Source organism: Lynx canadensis, chromosome B1 (genome assembly GCF_007474595.2).
Source record: "Lynx canadensis isolate LIC74 chromosome B1, mLynCan4.pri.v2, whole genome shotgun sequence".
NCBI classification, from domain to species: Eukaryota; Metazoa; Chordata; class Mammalia; order Carnivora; family Felidae; genus Lynx; species Lynx canadensis.
The window spans coordinates 163,633,157-163,653,035 of record NC_044306.2 but is presented as its reverse complement, the minus strand read 5'-3'; the positions used below and the strand labels follow the sequence as shown (position 1 = coordinate 163,653,035).

The window sequence follows — 19,879 nt, the reverse complement described above, 5'->3', positions numbered from 1 at the left end:
GATAGCCCAGGACCATGTTTAAGTGTTTCAGAGAAGACAATGAGGTCCTAGATACCTTGAGTGGGATGGTATCTCAAGGGAAACCCCTTCCCATGCCTGATCGAGGAGGCTCCAGATAGAAACACTGCTCCATTTCCATATGGACCCCCAGAGCTGACCCCTCACTCAACCCTCTGTGTCAGTAGGTCTAGGGTAGGATCTGCAGAGCTCCATGTTGGAACAGTTCTCTCAGGTTATTCTAACATAACTGGTTTGCAGAACGGTGCTTGGAAACAACTCTAGGGAAGAAGTCAAATGGATCTTCACAGGTACATCTGTGGCAACAGCAATCTAAGAATTCCCATCCTGGGGAGCAGGAGACCAAAGGCTTGTGTGCCTCAATGATAAGCCTATTGTAATAGAATATTGTTGGAATAGGGCTTTGTCTTCTCAGAGGCCCAACATCTTAATTTATTGTTTAGACTATGAGCCCAATGAGCTAGATCATCCCACAACATAGTTTCGGTGCTATGCCTAGACATTTTTGGTATAAAATAAATATTAATTCCTATGAGTACTGGTTGGTGTGCTAGGAACACGGGACCAAGTGTGTTGGAGAAAGAGAGACTAACTCTATCATTGCTGTTTTTCCCATGTAAGCAAATGCACTGGTGTCTGATAATCCAACTATACCTGGCTGGGCCAATGAAAGCTGAGGGTCAGGTGATTATAACCCAACTATAAGGTTTTCTTCAGAGAACAGAAAGTATATTCATCTTAACTAGGCATTGGTTAAATGGTTTTTTCTTATGAAGTTAAACAAATATATATTTCAGTTCCAAATATGTATGTGTGAAAGAAAAACAAGAGACTCAATTTCTAGATGAGCAAAGTGGCTTTGGGGAAGAATATCTAGATTTACTGCCAAGAAGATGATATATTGTTTATAGTATTTGGTTTCTCAGGAATAGAAGGAAAATTTTTCTGCAATGCAGCAAACAGAGTTTTATAAAGAAAGGAGATTTTACAAACAAGAATCCTTATGAAATACTTCTGTCACCGCGTATACATCTCAGAACCAGTTCTAGACCCTGAAAAGTAAGCTATTAGTACAAAGTCTCCATTCAGTTTGAACCAAGTCAAGGAAAAGAGGAAACGTGAAGAGCATCATGAAAATGTCAAAACCCGGTATGCATCCCTTTCTTCATTCAGCAACACCATTTCACAAGGGGAACTAGAATGCAAGGGTGAACAATGAATGGTTGCTGCCCTCAAGGAGCTTAATGTGATAGAAGAGATAACCAACAATGGCTGTATACAGCTCAATGCTACATAAAGCAACCTCATGAGATAGGTATTATATATATTATATAATATAAAATTATATTACATTTTAAGGACAGAGCAGTGGAGGCAAAGAGAGATTAAGTAGCTTGTTCAAGATCACCACGTAGGAAGAACACACATGTACAAATATCAACTGAATGATGCAACACCAGTACAAGTGTCCTAGGATGGTCACAAATCAGTACTGAGGGACAAGGGTCACTGTGGGTTGGGAAGATTAGGGGAGGAATAAGAAAGGCAATGATGTGTTACAGCTTAAAGAATAGGTGGGAGCTTCACAGGTAAGAATGGGGAGCAGGAGGTGTATTTTGGGTATGGGAAATGGTATTAAAATATAGCACAGTTGGAAAATACTTTATTGTAGAGATGGAAATAAAATTACTTAAACCCTGGAAGAGAAAACCAAAGACTTCTTAAATATATTGTTTATCCAGATCTAAAACCTTTCTCATTCTCCTCTCCCTCACTAGAATTTTGTAATTTCCCAATTTGTTGTAGGCAACAAATAGTTATCACATATTCTCCTATGTGCATGAAAAAAGCAAAAGGTGGTGCTCAGGCTAGTCAACTCCTGCTGTTGAGAAGCTAACCTCAGAAGCCAGGACGCATGCTCACGGTTCTATCGATGGATATGGATGCCTAATGATGAGGCCCCAAGTTACACATAAGGCGACAAAGAGATACATGGGGCTAAGGGCAAACACTCTCCTCCACTTTATATTAAACATTATATACTCTAAGTCTTTATATAAAATACAATGCCATAATATAGGAATGCTAATTTCATGATTGACTCCTATGGTTTAGGACTTGATACTGGTGGGGGTGGGGGTGCAGATGTTGTACAAAAAGAAGTTGTTTTAGAAAACATTTCTGGAAAAATGGTTCCGTCCAGGTTGGGAGGGTTTGGGAGAGCAGCCAGAAAGGACTACAGAAGCCGGATGAGCAGAGATTTGCTAGGAAGTTAGCTAGAGGCTACAACTGGAAATTCCCAACAGGTATTCCTACTGTCCAGGAATCATGCTGAGGGGGTCTGAGGGAAATTAAGCCAAAACTAAGGGGTCTCTGTGGCATGGAAGAGAGATACTCCCCGCTTAAAATAAACCCCAGGACCACACACACCTTCCCTCCCCGGTCCCTCCGGCACTGCTTATACTCAGCACGACCTCGGACGCACAAGTCACTCTTGCATCGTAATTGAGAGAAAGAAGAAAGGAAGAGAGGAGGGGGCGAAGGTAGATTGTGTTAGGTTATATCCTCCTGGTTCTCAAATGATGGTGCCTACACACGGCTTACTTTCCTTCACATAATGGGTCCTTTCAAGCCACCATACGCTGTAGGACAAATCATTTGCCCACCTAACTATAGAGCATGAGCTGTGTGGAAGAGAAAGCGGGGTTCCCAAGAAACGCCATCTTGAGAGGAAGCTCCCCTGCTCCCCATGGCTCCTTCCACAGGCCGAAGTTCATTTTTGTTACACTCAGGTTGGAGAAGAGCTGTGAGAGACCCAGAGGTTGAAAAGCTATGCTTATAAACACGTTTTGCATCCCAGGCGTGGCTGAATATAATGCTTGGTAGCTGGCTACGAAAACAAGACAAGGGAACAAAAGAGACAAATAGCAAAGCAATAAAGATGAAAAAAAAAAAAAGGGGGGGAAATGGGGGCAAGAAACAATTAAACCAAAACCCTCCAAATTTTAAAATCCGGTAGCATAAAGATCCTAAAACACGAAACAACAGCTCCTTAGTAATGGCTGATATTTGTTTTCACTGTGTGAAATATTATCTTTGCTGCATTTCAAACATTGGGATTTCAAAACTCTCATTCCTATGCATTGGCTTCTTTTGGTGTTCCATTCTCTTCTTCAGCCAACCTTTCTACTCTCCACCTCTGAGTTCCTCTGGTAAAGCTGCAACATGTCTGCCAAGTGGCAAAGTGTCAGATGAAAGGGGGCAGGTGAGTTAGAGTCTTCCCTAATCCCGCATTCATGCGATAAATCTCGAGGAGCCTTCCACGTGCCCCCAAACACAGCCTCCACTCGAGATACAACAGTGGGCAAAACCGATGGAGGTTATTGTCTGGGAGGGAAGGCAGTCACTAATCAAATGAGCGCACAAATATATAACAAACTGTTCGCTTTAGACACACGATGGAGGTGAGGGACTCTGAGCTCATGTGGAGAGTCAGAGGAGGCTGACCCCAGGCCCTGCAGTCTGGTCTGAGCTCAGAAGGGGTTACTGGAGGGATTGTGGGAGGGGGGGATGGGCTAAATGGGTAAAGGGCATTAAGGAATCTACTCCTGAAATCATTGTTGCACTATACGCTACCTAATTTGGATGTAAATTTTAAAAAATTAAAAATAATAAAAATAATTTTTAAAAAAGAAGGGGTTAACGGGGCTTGTGGTGGGGAGTTAGCTAGAGAGAACTGCTCTTGCAAGGACCTCAAGTGTAGAGGGACTGTAATGTGTTTGAGGAACTGAAAAGCCTGTGGCTGGAACAAAAGGTATGAAAGAATAAAGCAGCCTCCTGAGTGAAAAGGTGATCACGGAAAAATGACATTCTACTGCTCTGAAAAGTACAGTGCAGAGGATGTGTCGCTCTCGTCCAGACACAGAGAATACCATGGGTGTAGCTCACTATTTGGTAATCATTTCGAGCTCCTCCCTACCCAGGAGAGTAATGACCCAGATTTCTTTCAGCATGATCATGTCCACTTTTGCTATTCTATTATTTTAAGCAAAATACAGATTATTTTTTTCACTGCCAAACTTCTAAACAAGAGCCATGGCCTTAAAAAAAGCCAATGAACACACACACTCACACACTCACACACTCACACACACACTCCCAGATTTTTTTTCACTGATTTTTCACATTGAATCTGAATTTGAAATAAATAAATGTAGGCATAAATTGGCTCAAGAAAGAACTGCAAAGATACTACCATTAGGAAAGTAATAGGAATTTGATATTTCAATGTTAAGTTGCACATACACCACCAAAAAGTTCCAAGGAATATACCCTGGTGGCTTTTGTTCTGTTCTGAACTCTGTACATTGCTCTCTGGACATCTAACAGCTTCAGCACTTGCATTCTAATATCTGGAAGGGCCACTGCTCTGAAATGCTATAATCATTCTAAAGTCAAAAGCCATTACATATCCATTTCTGCAATAAAAGGTTACACTCATCTCAGATGATGTCATTTTGTCTGGGCTTCTGCATTCTCAAGGAGAACAATGTGAAGTAATAAGGAATATTAGTCCCAAGGTGACCAGCTTTCTGATTTCTCTCATAGATGTGTGAGATTGGGAGGAAGGAAGGAAGAAAGGGGATGGTGAGCAAGAGATTAAAGTTTAATAAAAAAGATACAATTACAGAATCAATCCGTGCCTTGAAATCAGTTTCTGCCTTGAAATCAGAACGAAATTCTAAGCATTTGAAGAAAGCATTCTAAGCTTTTTAAATAGATGAAAACATATGCTTCACTTCTTGTACATCAAAGACATTTCCAAACTTACTGTGAGCTCTAACTAAAGTGTTCTTGTTTACTTCGTGCATGGTTTCTATACTTTGACAGAAAGGGTCTGCACTCCCGGTTAGGAAGTGTCCAACTACATCTTAACTAGGAAGAAACCTTTCTTGGCCAAGGAATAAATTCTTTGCGAGTTGGTGATTTGTAGTGAAGAAACCCCAAATGCAGTATGAAAAGAACAAACCAGAGTTAACTGTTTTTCTTCATTACCACAACAAAAATAAGGAAATAAAGAGTCCAATTATATTAGAGTATAGTTTGGACAAAACCACAGCTTCTAAAATTAAAACCCCAAAACATTTGCATGGTGGAAAATGTAAATTGTTAATGAACACTGCATCATATCAGTTTCCTGTTCCAGATGGCTCTCTGTTGGGTTGGCAACAAGTCAAGAGCCTGACGAAGAGGTGCAGGCATATGTCTTGTGTTTAAAATGAAAGGAGGAAAAAAAGGAGAAGGGGGCTTTGTTTTATAAACACTTCAGTGAAAATTACCATTCCTTTTGGGACCAATTCAGTCCAGGTGCTAAAGACAGAATAAACAGGCAACACATGAAGGCAGAAAAAGTCAGGCTTCTATGGGAATTACATTCTTGGTTACATTTAAAACTAAATTTCAAAATACAAATCACTATCGCCATGGCTATGCACATATGTTCTCCTTCTGGTTTCTTAAATATTAATCTTTTGTTCTCACATAATAAACTAATATAAGTCAAAGCCTACAGCCTGTTGTGTCCCTTTTCAATTTTCTTCTGCAATAGTAGGCTGAACTGCTTGTACCTAAATGTTTTTATTTTTACCCAAGGTAAAATAGGTCTTTAAGAACCCCTTTTGGTCTCACAGGACCTTCCTTTACATTCTGATTAAAGGTAATTTTACTTTCGAGAGAGACACAGTTTCCTAGAACCTGGGACAGGGATTCAGCACGAACACTCTCAACAACTTCGTTTCCAATGTTAGTTTTTAAAAACCTTATGTTGACAATATACCTACACCTTCCTTATTCTAGGCACTGTGACCTTAATAGATAAACTGCCTAAGAGATTTAAAACAAAATCCTACCTGATACCTTTACTTGTGAGGCATATGCAGAATCTGAATTTCTAGTCAGCAGATCATCAAATACACATCAAAATACTAAGAGTATTTTCTCTGGGTAGTGGGTTTATGGGTAATATTTAATTTTATTCTGTTGGTTAAGATGCAAACGCTCTTTAAAGTATTCTACAATGAACAAATGATTTCTGAAGTCAGGAAAAATCCAATTGTAGATAGTTTAAGGAACATATAACATAAATAGAACTTTATAAGTCATCCAAATGACAATCCCTACCCTTCTAAAGCTTATATTCAAAGCAATATAAATAATTACGCAGCTATGCATGACTTGAGTGTGGAGGGGTAATCATATGGTGAAAGCAACTTTATGTCTAAGAATTACTTTAGTTGGTAGTTGCTCTGATGATGTTTTCTAAGATACCAGTGACAATTCTGGGCAATTACTTTTCAGTATACAAATTCTTACTCTCAAAATGACTTATTCAGTTGTCAATGACATCTTCCATTCACAGGTAAAATACCAAACTCAAGAGCCAGAAGACAAGATAGTTGTATTTTTGTAATTCTAAGGATGTAAAATTGGTTTATCAGTGAATGTTCTCAAGAAGCATATGTCAGTATGTCGGTCCTGTAAGTCAGTATCCCTTTCCTTGTAGAATCACTCTAATCCCCATTCTAAGAGGCAATGATGGACTGTCAATCACAGTCCACTGTACATTTCTCCAAATCCTTGCTCCTGCCTCCCTTCCTTCTATCTCCCAAAACAGTTATGGCCACATGACCCAATGTGGCCAGAGGGAACCCCAGTCCCTTGGCAACAGTGGTTGAAATTCAGTCAGCTTTGTTTCCTACGATTGATCAGAAAAGCCTTTTTTTTTTTTTTCCTGGGTTGCTATTCTGGAATGACATAAACCAGGAATGGCCTGGGGAGATGAGAGGTCCACAGAGACAGTTGTAATTTGAAAGAATGAGGCCAAAAAAAGATGATGTAAAGAATCCTAATCACACTTGTTGGAGTCCCTACCCCAACTCTCCTAAATATAGTTCTAATTTTGGACTTCCCAGATGAGCCAATATGAAAAACAAATACCAACTAGGAAAACATATTAGCAAAATACACGATTAAGTGTTAATAACCTTAATAATCCAAATGCTCTGATTTCAAATCATTAAGGATAAAATGAATAATACAGTAGAAAAAAAAGGAAAGGACCATGAACAGGCAATTCACAAAAGATTAAATGCAAATGGCAAAATCTGTTTTTCATCACTACTCAATAAAATGAAATTTATATGTGGCCTCTGCATTGTTCTTTTTATTTCCAAATTTTCTACAATGAGAAAATCTGACTTCAATAGCAGAGGAAAACCCTTACAGATTTTAAAATATAAAATTAAAGAATGTTAGCCTGGCATCAGATGGCATAATGAATGGGTGGGTAGGCATAAAGAGAAGGCCATGGCCAATATGTGCCTGGGAATAAGAGAGCATCTTTGGACAGATGTAAATAGCATCTCAAAGACAATAGAGGTGGACTGCAGGAGTAGCCAACTCATATAGAGGGTGAAGTTGAGTCAGTGACTCCATTGCTTTCCTCCTGAGATGACAGTGAGATCCTAAAAAAGACAGAATGGTATGCAGGAGAAGCTGATTTAGAAGTAGGGAAGGGAGTATACTGATTCAGTTAAAATAAAAAACCATATAAATTTTGAACCACAGAATTGTAGGAAAAGAAGAGACCTTAGAGTCACCTAATAAGACTCTCATTTTATGATGAGGATCCTGAATCCAAAGCAAGATAAGTGACTTACTTTCAGGTTACATACCTATGGGCATATTTAGGCATTAAAAATTAGGCCCTCTCCCCACTGTACTCTTTTTTTTTCTTTTCAGTTTTTACCTTTTGATCCCCTTCACCCATTTCTCCCACCTCCTAACCCCCACCTCTGGCAACCACCAATCTCTATATCTATAAGCTTGTCTTTTTGTGTTTGTTTGTTTAGGTTCTGGATATAAGAGAGATATTTTTCTTATATCTTATTCTTATTGCACTTAGCATAATGTCCATGAGGTCCATCAATGCTATCACAAATGGCAAGATTTCATTCCTTTGTGGCTGAATAATATTGCATTGTATATATATGTATACACAATTTCTTTATCCATTCATCTGCCAATGGACACTTAGTTTGTTTCTATATCCTCACTATTCTGAATAATGCTGCAATGAACATAAGGGTACATATACCTTTTCAAGTCAGTGTTTTCATTTTCTTAGGATAAATACCCAGAACTGGAATTGCTGGCTTATATTGTAGTTCTATTCTTAATTTTTTGAGGAACCTCCACACTGTTTTCCATAGTGGCTGCAGCAATTTACATACCCATCAATAATGCACAAGAATTCCCTTATTCTCTTTCTTTTCATTTCTTATCTTTTTGATGATAGCCATCCTAAAAGGTATGAGATGATATCTCATCATGGCTTTGATTTGCCTTTCCCAGATGAGTAATGATGTTGGGCATTACTTCATGTACCTAATAACCATCTGCATGTCTCCTTTGGAGAAAAATGTCTATTCAGGTATTCTGCCCATTTTTTAATCTGATTTTTTTTTTTTGCTATTGAGTTGTATGAGTTCTTTATATATATTGGATATTAGTCCCTTGTCATATACATAATTTGAAATACTTTCTCCTCTCAATAAATTGTGTTTTTTATTTTGTTGATGGCTGCCTTTGCTATGCAGAAGCTTTCAGTATCATGTAGTCCTACTTATTTATTTTTGCTTTTGTTGAGTTTGGTGTCAGATTAAAAATATCATTACCAAGATCTACATCAAGAAGCTTCTGCCTATGTTTTCTACCAGGAGTTTTATGGTTTCAGATCTAATGTTCAAATTTTTAATCTATTTTGAGCTAATTTTTGTGTATATGTAAGATAGTGGTCAAGTTTCATTCTTTTGCATGCAGCTGTCCAGTTTTCCTAACAATGGTTATTGAAGAGACTGTCCTCCCCCAGTGTATATACTTGGCTCCTTCGTTGTAAATTAATTGATCACATATGCATAGGTATATTTCTAGGCTCTCTATTCTGTTCCATTGGCCTATGTGTCTGTTTTTCCACCAATATCATACTGTTTTAATTACTGGAGCATTGTAATGTAGTTTGAAATAAAAACGCATGATACCTCTTGCTTTGTTCTTTCTCAAGACTGCTTTGGCTATTCTGGTTTTGTTATGTTTCTATACAAATTTTAGGATTATTTGTTATATTTCTTTGAAAAATGCCATTGGAATTTTGTTAGGGATTGCACTGAATTTGTAGGTTGGGATAGTATGGACATGTTAAGAATATTGATTCTCCCAATCAATGAGCACAGAATATCTTTTCATTCATTTGTTTCTTCTTCAATCTTTCATTAATGTCTTATAATTTTCAATATAACAAGTCTTTCACCTCCTCAGTTAAATTTATTCCTAGGTATTTTATTCTTTTTGACACAATTATTAATGGGATAATTTTCTTAATTTCTCTTTCCAATAGTTTGTTATTAGAGTATAGAAATATAAGAGATTTTGTGTATTGATTTTGTATCCTGCAACTTTAATGAATTTGTTTATTAGTTCTAACAGTTTTTTGATGGAGTCTTTAGGGCTTTTTATATATAATATGTTATCTATCTGCAAATAGTGACAGCTGTACTTCTTCCTTTCTAATTTGGATGCTTTCTTTTTTCCCTAATTGTTCTGGCTAGGAGTTCCAATATTATGTATAATGAAAGCAGCGAAGGTATGCAACCTTGTCTTGTTCTTGATCTTAAAGGAAAGTTTCAGCTTTTCCCGTTGGGTATAATATTAGCTGTGGACTTGTCACATATGGCCTTTATTATGTTGAGGTACATTCCCTCTCTACCCACTTTGTTGAGAATTTTTATCATAAATGGGTGTTGAATTCTGCCAAATACTTTTTCTGCATCTGTTGAGATGATCATATCAATTTTTATCCTTCATTTTGTTAATGTGGTGTATCACATTGTGGATGTTGAACCATCCTTGCATTCCTGGAATAAATCCCACTTGACGGTGGAATGTGATCCTTTTAATGTATTGTTGAATTCAGTTTGCTAACATTTGTTGAGAGTTTTTACATCTAAGTTTATCAGGAATATTATATGGCCTTTAATTTTCTTGTGGTGTCCTTGTCTCCTTTTGGTATCAGGGTAATGTTTACATTGGAAAATGAGTCTGGAAGAGTTCTTTCCTTTTCTATTTTGTGAAGAATTTGAGGATTGGTGTTAATTCTAAATGTTTGGTAGAATTCAACAGAGAAGGTGTCTGGTCCTGGACTTCTGTTTTGGGAAAGGTTTTTGATTACTGATTCAACCTCATTACTAGTAATTGGTGTATTCCAGTTTTCTATTTCATTATGATTCAGTCTTGTATGTTTCATTATGATTCAGATTGTACGTTTCTAGGAATTTATCCATTACTTGTAGGTTTTCCAATATTTTGGCATATAGTTGTTCACAGTAATCTCTTATAATCCTTTGTATTCCTATGGTATCAATTGTAATATCTCCTCTTTCATTTCTTTTATTTATTTGAGTCCTCTCTTTTTCTTTTCTTGGTGAGTCTACCTAAAGTCTTATCAAATATCTTTACCTTTTCAACGAACCAGCTCTTAGTTTCACCAATCTTCTCTAATGTCTTTTTAATCACTTTTTTAGTCTAATCTTTGTTATTTCCTTCCTTTTGCTAACTTTGGACTTCATTTGTTCTTCTATTTCTATTCCTTGAGGTCTGAAATTACATTGAGACTTCTCTTATTTCTTGAAGCATACATCATAATGAACTTCCCTCTTAGAATTGTTTTTGCTATATCCCATAAATTTTGATATATTATTTTCATTTGTCTCTATGTATTTTTTTTAATTTCTTTTTTAAAATTTCTCCTTTGATTTCTTCATTGGCTCACTAGTCATTCAGTAGCATGTTGTTCAGCCTCTACATATTTGTGATTTTTGAGTTCCCATCTTGTAATTGATTGCTAGTTTCCTACCATTTTGATTGGAAAAATATGTTTGAAATTATTTTGATCCTCTTAAATTTATTAAGATTTGTTTTGTTGCTTAACACATGATCTACCCTGAAAAGTTTCATATGTACTTGAGGAGAATGTGTTTTCTGTTGCTTTTGGATGAAACGTTCTGCATATATCTGTAAAGCCCATCTGTTCTAATGTGTTACTTAATGCTAGTATTTCCCTATTGATTTTCTGTCTGATCTATCTGTTGATGTAAGTAGGGTATTAAAATTCCATACTGTCTTGCTGTCCACTTCTTCCTTTAGGTCTGTTAACATTTGCTTTATATATTTAGGTGCATCTGTGTCAGGTGCATAAATATTTACAAATGTTATATCCTCTTGATGGACTGACCAATTTATCATTATGTAAGTCCATCTTTGTCTCTTTAAAGTTTGTTTTAAAGTCTATTTTGTTTGATGTAAGTACAATTACTACAGCTTTCTTTTGGTTCCCGTTTTCATAAAATATCTTTTTCTATTCCTTCATTTCCAATCTGTGTGTGTCCTTACATCTAACACGAGTCTCGTATAGGCAGCATGTAGACAGGGGTCTTGTTTCTGTTTGCTTGTTTGCTTGTTTGGTTTTGTTGTTACTGTTGTTGTTTATCAATTCAGCCACTCTATGCCTTTTATTTGGAAAATTTAGTCCATTTACATTTAAAGTACTTACTGATAAGTATTACTTATTGCCATTTTGTTCACTGTTTATTGTCTATTTTTGTAGCTCCTCCTTGTTCCTTTCATCTCCTCTTGGTGTCTTCCTTTGTTGACTGCTGATGTTCTTTAGAGGTATGTTTATATTCCTTTCTCTTCATCTTTTATGTATTTACTATAGGTTTTGCTTTGTGGTTACCATGAAGCTTACATATAACAACTTGTATCTATAGCAGTCTATTTTAAGTTGATGACAACTTAAGTTTGATCCTATTCTAGAACTCAACATTTTTACTCTCCCCCACTCCATTTTCTTTTTTTTTGGGGGGGGGGGAGGGTTGACCATTTTTCTCCTTTTTTTCTTTTTTAAATTTAAATTTTAGTTAACATACAGTACAATATTCATTTCAGGAGTCAAATTCAGTGATTCATCACTTCCATACAATACCCAGTGCTCATCACAACGAGTGCCCTCAATAGTACCCATCACCCATCTTGCCCATTTCCCACCCACCTCCCCTCTGTCAATCCATAGTTTGTTCTCTGTCATAAAGAGTCTCTTGTGGTTTGTTTCTCTCTTTTCTCTTTTTTCATTTTATGTTTTTGATATCACATTTAACATCTTTTTATCTTGAGTGTCATTTCAATCATAGTTATTTTTACTATATTTGTCGTTTAACCTTCATACTAGCTTTATGATACAGGCATAATTAGGAGTAAAAACTAGCACCCCTCACAGCTGTACTCTTTTCAACCACATGACCCCATCTCTCCTATTTCATCCATGCTACACGTTCAAGAAAACTATTCTTGTACTCCATGCACTCCATTTTTTCTCTTTCATAATTGAGAAATTTATACCCCATGTAATGTGCAATTAATAAGAATCAGCAATAATTAATCTCCATCTGTCACGTTAACAATTACTATTGACCTCATGTGCACACAAATTAGTGAGATGGACAGTACGACTTATACATTTGTGCATATATACACATTAATGCAAGAATATCTGTTCCAGGGTCTTAGTTAAGAATGAGAGTTTTTACAATGTGACATGAAAAAAATTAAGTACTTAAGAAAGAAATTTGTAGTGATCCCTTAATATTTAGCAACATTACTTAACTGGTTAGCTACCTTAATAGGCAGATCTAAATATCTTTCTACATAGCTTATGATGTATTTTAAATATGAAATAAACATTTTAAACCTCACTTGATATAGCTGTTTTGTAATATGTGCTGTGGTTAACTATTCTAATATGTTGGACAGTAAAACTAAATGTAACAGTTCCAACATTTCTCATGGGAGAGATTTAGGGCAGACATGTGTTCTTCATCAGAGTTTCCAGCAGAAATCTTAGAAATCAAGAGGAAAAATAGACCTTATTATACCAAAGAGTGTTGCAAACCATAATAGAAAACAACAGTCTTAAAGTTGTTTTTTGTTTTGTTTTGTTTTGACAGCCCTGAAACAAAAAAAAATCTGAAACAGTAGAAATGAAGGTGTATTCCTTAATGAAAAGTCTAATAACGCCACAATAACTGAGAATCCATAAATCAGAATGAAGGTAGAATCTCTCCTAAAATAAATTTTACCTTACTTCCTGAACTCCTTCAGCTGAATGGGTGAATTCTGTAATCATGGTTTTATACACTATCACCTACTGTAATGAGCCAAAGTTTTCATTCAAGTGTGGGTAACGTGAAGATTGGTGATGAGCTTTTAGGATCACTCTTCCAGTCACTATAGCAACAGCCTTGTCATTGCCAAACCAGGAGGGATGCTGAAGGTCTAAGGAACAACTTCTCAAGGGAACGAGTTTTGAAAATTTGAAAACTATTTTTCAATTGGAATAGTGCCCTTAGGAGCAGTAATCTGCAGAAATGCATAGTCTGAAATTTGATTAATTACTGAGGTAAACCCGTGAGATGAGGAAAAAAGTGCAGAGGTGATAGAGTAAAGGAAGCGTAAGAGGAGAACTTCTTGTTGACTCCTCATCTTTTACAATTTTCTGTTTGGAAGTACTTCATATTTTATTACAAAGACTAACTTTCTACAAGGCTGGGAAAAGCACTTGGCCAACTATGAAAAATGCTTTGTTTGAAAGATATATCTCCACTAACATCCTAAAATGTCTCTGCCTGTGGTAACAGAGATGAAAGTTTTTATAATAAAGTGGCAGACACGAATAGCAATAATAATTTTATATGGTCTGTATTTACCTGAGCTTTTCAAAAGAGGAAAGCTGTCATAAATCATTGCAACTAGATTTTCACTGTTGGTTGTAGAATGTGGCTTTGTTTCACTATGGTTAAGGGCACAAAAATGCTTTCCATTTGGAAAGTAGATCTGAAAGTACCATGAGGTATCTTCCACAACCCATTGAAAAACAAATTCTTGGGGCACCAGCCTGGCTCAATCGGTTGAGCGTCTGACTTTGGCTCAGGTCATGATTTTGCGGTTCATGGGTTCACACCCCACATCGTGCTCTCTCCTGTCTGGCGCAGGGCCCGCTTCAGATCCACTGTCTCCCTCTCTCTCTGCCCCTCCCCTGCTCATGCTCGCTCGCTCTCTCTCTCTCTCTCTCTCTCTCTCTCTCTCAAAAATAAATAAAACATTTTAAAAAAAGGAAAAACAAATTCTTAACTGCTTCCTCATTTGAAGTTGATGAAGAAACTCTCCTCTATTAGGTTTCCTCTGGGGGATGCAAGGGAACCCAGTTGAAAGCTCACTAGATTATGTTTACCTACCCAGTGTCCTTAAGAACAGTGCTTTCCAGTTTTTCGGGTATGGAGTTTGGTGAGTTCTTTATAGATTTTGGACACTAGCCCTTTATCAGATACATCATTTGCAAGTATCTTTTCCCATTCCGTCAGTTGCCTTTTAGTTTTGTTGATTGTTTCCTTTGCAGTGCAGAAGCTTTTTATCTTGATGAGGTCCCAGTAGTTCATTTTTGCTTTTAATTCCCTTGCCTTTGGAGATGTGTCAAGTAAGAAATTGCTGCGGCTGAGGTCAGAGAGGTTTTTTCCTGCTCTCTCCTCTAGGGTTCTGATGGTTTCCTGTCTCACATTCAGGCCCTTTATCCATTTTGGGTTTTGGGTGTCAAAATTATATGCAAGTTTTGTTTTTTCTTTGTTTTCTGATTCCAGAGCCTTCTGAACAACACACCTGATTAGGAGCACTGATTTGCTCCTAATAGCTTGTATGTGTGCCAAGCTGTTTCATTTCAGTTCACACGTCAGGTACGGAGGCATTGAAGTGGTCAAAGCTCCTGGGAGTGGTCGCTTCTGAGGAAAAAGTTCTGTCCACTTACCTGGGTACACTATGCAAACATACTCGTTGTCTATGCGTGTCACAATGGGAATATGGTTGGGAAGCACTGCCCTACGTGACACCTAGATGTTATACAAATAACAACAGCAGTGGGAGAAAGCTACTTATTTACAGTGCGTATGGATGGGAAATTAACTCACACGTATAGCATCCTTTTATTTTTAGCAAATTCACTGAGTGGTCAATAGGGCACTTATGTTTATTATCAAGGTTCAAAGACGGATGATATGCCGACTAAGACACACTGCTAGGAAATGACAGAGCCAGGACTTCTGAATCAAGGATTTCTACAGCTTAGCTCTACGCTTTATCTGATACACCCCATTGTATGATGACATTCCAAGTTGACACAGATCTTTAAAATTAGAATTTTGACTTCATTCTCTGAAGAAAGTTCAAATGGTTTTCCTTTGTTTTCTCTTGTGACTGCTATGCAAACACTAGCGTATTTGGAAACTGATATTCTCTTTGAACTCAGCGAGACTCAGAAAGCACACTAACTGACATTTTCAGGCCATACCAATTTTCTTTTTACAGATTCTACTCCTGACACCCAGAGAGCCAGTCCTGGTTATTTTGTGTGAGTAGAAAAGAGAGTTTTTGCCCACCACCCTCCTTAAAACATAGCTATCAAAAGGAAAATAGTATGCTGCCATTGACCATGCTTAAGTTTTGGTTTGTTTTGCCAACTACAATTTCTCATTGTCCTTTCCATAAAAGGGGAGAAGAGGGAGAAATGAAAGAAATTGCCAAAAGCAAATTACATATTCAACATATAAAACACATGAACTTCAAACAGGGCAGTTATTATCAAGAGATATTATTGAAAGATAAAGAATTTAAGTTTGCTACTCCTATTTTCGAAAGCTAGACAGCCAATAGAGTTCAATGACTAGAAATAACATCTTCATTTCTTCATAGCAATGCAGAAACAAAGAGGATACATGCACAAAAATAGGAAGGTATGATGAAACATCTATCAGCAGCTGTTATAGACAGAGTAAAAAGCACAGGCAAATATCTACATTATTAACCAAATATTAATTCAGCGTTCATAAAATAACATGATGGAATGATTGAGCATGCATGGCATACAACGGTACGTGTAAGCAAGCGTGAGTTACAAGATACAATAAACGCAATGGTTATGGAAGTGAGCCTGTGGCAGACTTAGAATCTCTTGTTTAAAGGCCTGGGCTCCAGATCTAGAACACCTGGGTCCAAATCCTGATCCTTTCACTTTTGGGTGATGATCACCTACTTGAGTTTTCAGTACAGAAAAAGGATTGTTTTCTTGGTTCTCTCAACGTTGAGATTAGTAAAGTTACAATATAAAATGTGGAATTCTACTGATTAATTGCCTGCTTTCAATAATACTTTTAAACCAAATGTCACCAACCCCAAAACGTGCACAAGGCATAAAAGAAATTCCGCCACCCAGTAACAAGTGAGCCAAGACTATAAACTGGAATAACATAAACGCAACACTGTCTGCAAGTTCATGGTAAACGCCAGGTCAACCTAGATCCACAACAGGCCAAGCGTGTGGAAGGCAATCTGGAAGGCAATTCTGTTCTTTCAATATATACTGTGCCTGGGTGGCTCAGTCGGTTAAGCGTCTGACTTTGGCTCAGGTCATGATCTCCCACTTCGTGGGTTCGAGCCCGGCGTCGGGCTCTGTGCCGACAATTCAGAGCCTGGAGCCTGTTTCAGTTTCTGTGTCTCCCTCTCTCTCTGCCCCTCCCCTGCTCACACTCTGTCTCTGTCTCAGAATTAATAAACATTAAAAAAAAATTTAAAAAAAAGATAATATCCAATATATACTGGAATATCCCACCTTCTTCTACGAGATTGAGTCACTGCTACTCCAACACCATCCTACTGCTTTTTGTCCTGAGATATAAAGTCTCGTCAGTAGCTACCTGGTAACATAAACACTACACTTCTCAGGACATCTGACTAGCCAACATACTTAATAAGGGGCAGATCTATGGCCAAGGAAAAGTCTATCATCATAAATAAAGCCTTTTGGTGTCCACAGAGGTTGATCAACACATATGTATTCCACTGGTAAGTTCACTTATGCCAAATTTAAATAGTGCATCTTATCCACTCTGTTTAAACTTTACATGCAAAGTTAATCTGGGTAGGAATGTATACTTTGTATTGCAAAATAATATGTCTCTAAATTGTTTAAATATACTGAAACTCTCACAAATTCTTATTTTGAAGCTTCATTTGCTAAACCTACTCATTTTCTTGATACAAACATGAATGTACAGAAGTGTTTTTAAATGTGAAGTCACATTTAAAAGCAAGAAAATGCAATATCCTAAGCAATCATAAATAGAGAAACTAATAAAGAGTGAAATGCTGGGTCAATAAACACCTTGAACAAATATTAAATGAATACTCTTACAGCATGATTTCAATTCCCAAAATAATATAGTAACATACTAACGTTACAGAAAAGCCATCCAAATAACCTCAGCTAAAACAAACCATCTTTGTTGTCTGTTTCTGAAATTATGCATTTTAAGAATAATTTCCAACTAAATTCTCCTAGCTTTGAAATTTACTCTGAATCAAACTACTATTCAAGGCACTATATAAACCATATTAAACTTTTCTAAGTCAATCTTCATTTATAGCCCAACAAACACACGTAATCACATATAGTGCTATAACTTAATGAAATGTGAGCGAATTCCGCAAGTTTTCCTTAAGCACGTTTTTAAGTTGGCAGATACATTCTATGCGAAGCAAGAAAATGTTTTATTTTTGTGGAAACTTCACTGGGTTTCCATCTTGTCAGGGTTTTGTTTGCCATAACCAAACACAGAAAAGGTCGGCAGGTATGCACACGTGCATAGAGCACCAAGGTCAACAACTACACAGGCTCATGCTGAGCCATCTGGAAAATTCTGTCAGGGAGGCACAACAGGCAACAGGAGGAAAAGTTGGAAAATACATACTGTGCCTCTGCGGAGCCTTCCTGAATGGAGAGGTCTACACACACCTATATGCACACATTCATGAATGCATGGAAACTCGGTAGGTTTTTAAAGGACTGAAGTTTTGCATGTAAGCTTCAACAGTTTCTCACTCTTAAACAGACCTGGGCTCAATCCATACCAATGGAAATAAACTTTGTACAAAAAAACCCACAAAAACAAAAACAAAAAAAACCCATAAATGATATGGAGTTTGATAAGAAACACAGAAATGAATGTCTCCATGAGTTACATCATAGTAAAATGGTTACATTTTGTGATATTTAACTATATATTTTCCCCAAATCAGCCACTAATAGTATGTTTTAGATATTATTTGAGATACTACCAATTAATTCAGATTCAAAACGAAAGATGAGAAGTCAAAAGTATGAAAGTACTCTTGAAAATTGCTATTTTCAATCCTATGACATTGGGTAGCATCTTAGGGCAGGTTTGTGCATCGGTGTGTGTTTTTTTTAAAGCTTGAAATGACTATTTCAAAGAAAATATGTCAACAGAAACCTTTTTGAATAGGCTTCCCTGCATTTTATTTTTTCTTAAAGATATTATACCCCGTGAGAATTTTGCTATTTTAACAAGGCTCTAAAAATAGGAGCTGTGGCAGGCAACTAGAAGGCCATTTCACTACAACTGGTGGCGGGGGGGGGGGGGGGGGGGACACTGCAATGAAAACCTAGTCCTAAAGGCTGGCTAGCATTCATCAGGCCTAGTAAAATTCCAGACAACTCCAAAGAACATGGTTACATCCTCTTCCTAAAATGCCTTTATTTTTAAACCCTTTTCTGTGTCAGTGATTTTTATGTCCTGTATTTTTTATTAAACACTCACCTGTGATTTTTTGCAGCAAAGGTGACAATTCAGACTCTTCACAGAAGACCTGAGCCAATGCTTTCTTCACTTTTTCTTCGGCTTCCCCCAGGTCTTTGTCCACTGTAAACTCTCCACCAACAGAGTAAATATATATCAGGAGGATCAACAATTCTTCAGGGCTGTAATCATTGTCGGTCCTTTGGTTCAAAGGCTTCATCATGGGCAGCAGCTGATTTAACACAACAGACATGGTTGACTCCCCAATGCTCTGGAATAAAAGGTGGTAATATGAAAATACATCATTCTTATACAAAGATGTAATTTATGCATCGCATCAGTCCAAAGATATCTTGCAAACAAGTTTGTGATGTTCACTGACTATGTTGCCTTTTATTTGTTTGCTTCTTGTCCTGGAGAGAAAGCTGCAAGAAATTTGGCATTAGATTGATTGTTTGGAATGATCTAGTTTATAACACTGCACTAGTCAAGTTGCAGAACCTTTTATATTATCTCACATATTGCTTAAACAAATAAGACTCCATTAGTTTTATAAGTGTAAGTACTTCAGATACTAGAATTTTAAATTAAAAAATGTATTTTTAAAGCAATGATTAAAAACAAAAACATGTCAGCATCTATATATGTAAACACACGCTGACATTCAGAGGAATTGCCTTAAATTTTACAGCATATTCTTTTTAATATTCTCTATGTTTGGCAAATAGTAGTCAAGAATAGATTTTTTAGGGGCGTCTGGGTGGCTCAGTTGGTTGGGCGTCTGACTTCGGCTCAGGTCATGATCTCATCATTCGTGAGTTCAAGCCCTACGTCGAGCCCTGTGCTGACAGCTCAGGCAGAGCCTGGAGCCTGCTTCGGATTCTGTGTCTCCCTCTCTCTCTAACCCTCCCCCACTCTCACTCTGTCTCTGTATCTCTCTCTCTCAAAAATAAATAGTAAACATTAAAAAAAATTTTTTTAGAGAATAGATTTTTTAATTCCAAAATCAAAGTTTGTTTTTATTTTCATGTAGTCTTTAAATTTTTAACATT

General features: G+C 37.0%; 1 protein-coding gene across 1 annotated transcript in view; it reads right to left on the bottom strand.

Moving 5' to 3' along the window:
• SCFD2 (sec1 family domain containing 2) overlaps window positions 1–19,879 on the bottom strand; it is a 401,788-nt gene that overhangs the window by 215,840 nt on the left and 166,069 nt on the right. The window contains exon 5 of the mRNA XM_030313874.2: window positions 18,849–19,098. Within this exon, the coding sequence (XP_030169734.1) occupies window positions 18,849–19,098 (250 nt within the window). The remainder of the gene's footprint in view (window positions 1–18,848; window positions 19,099–19,879) is intronic.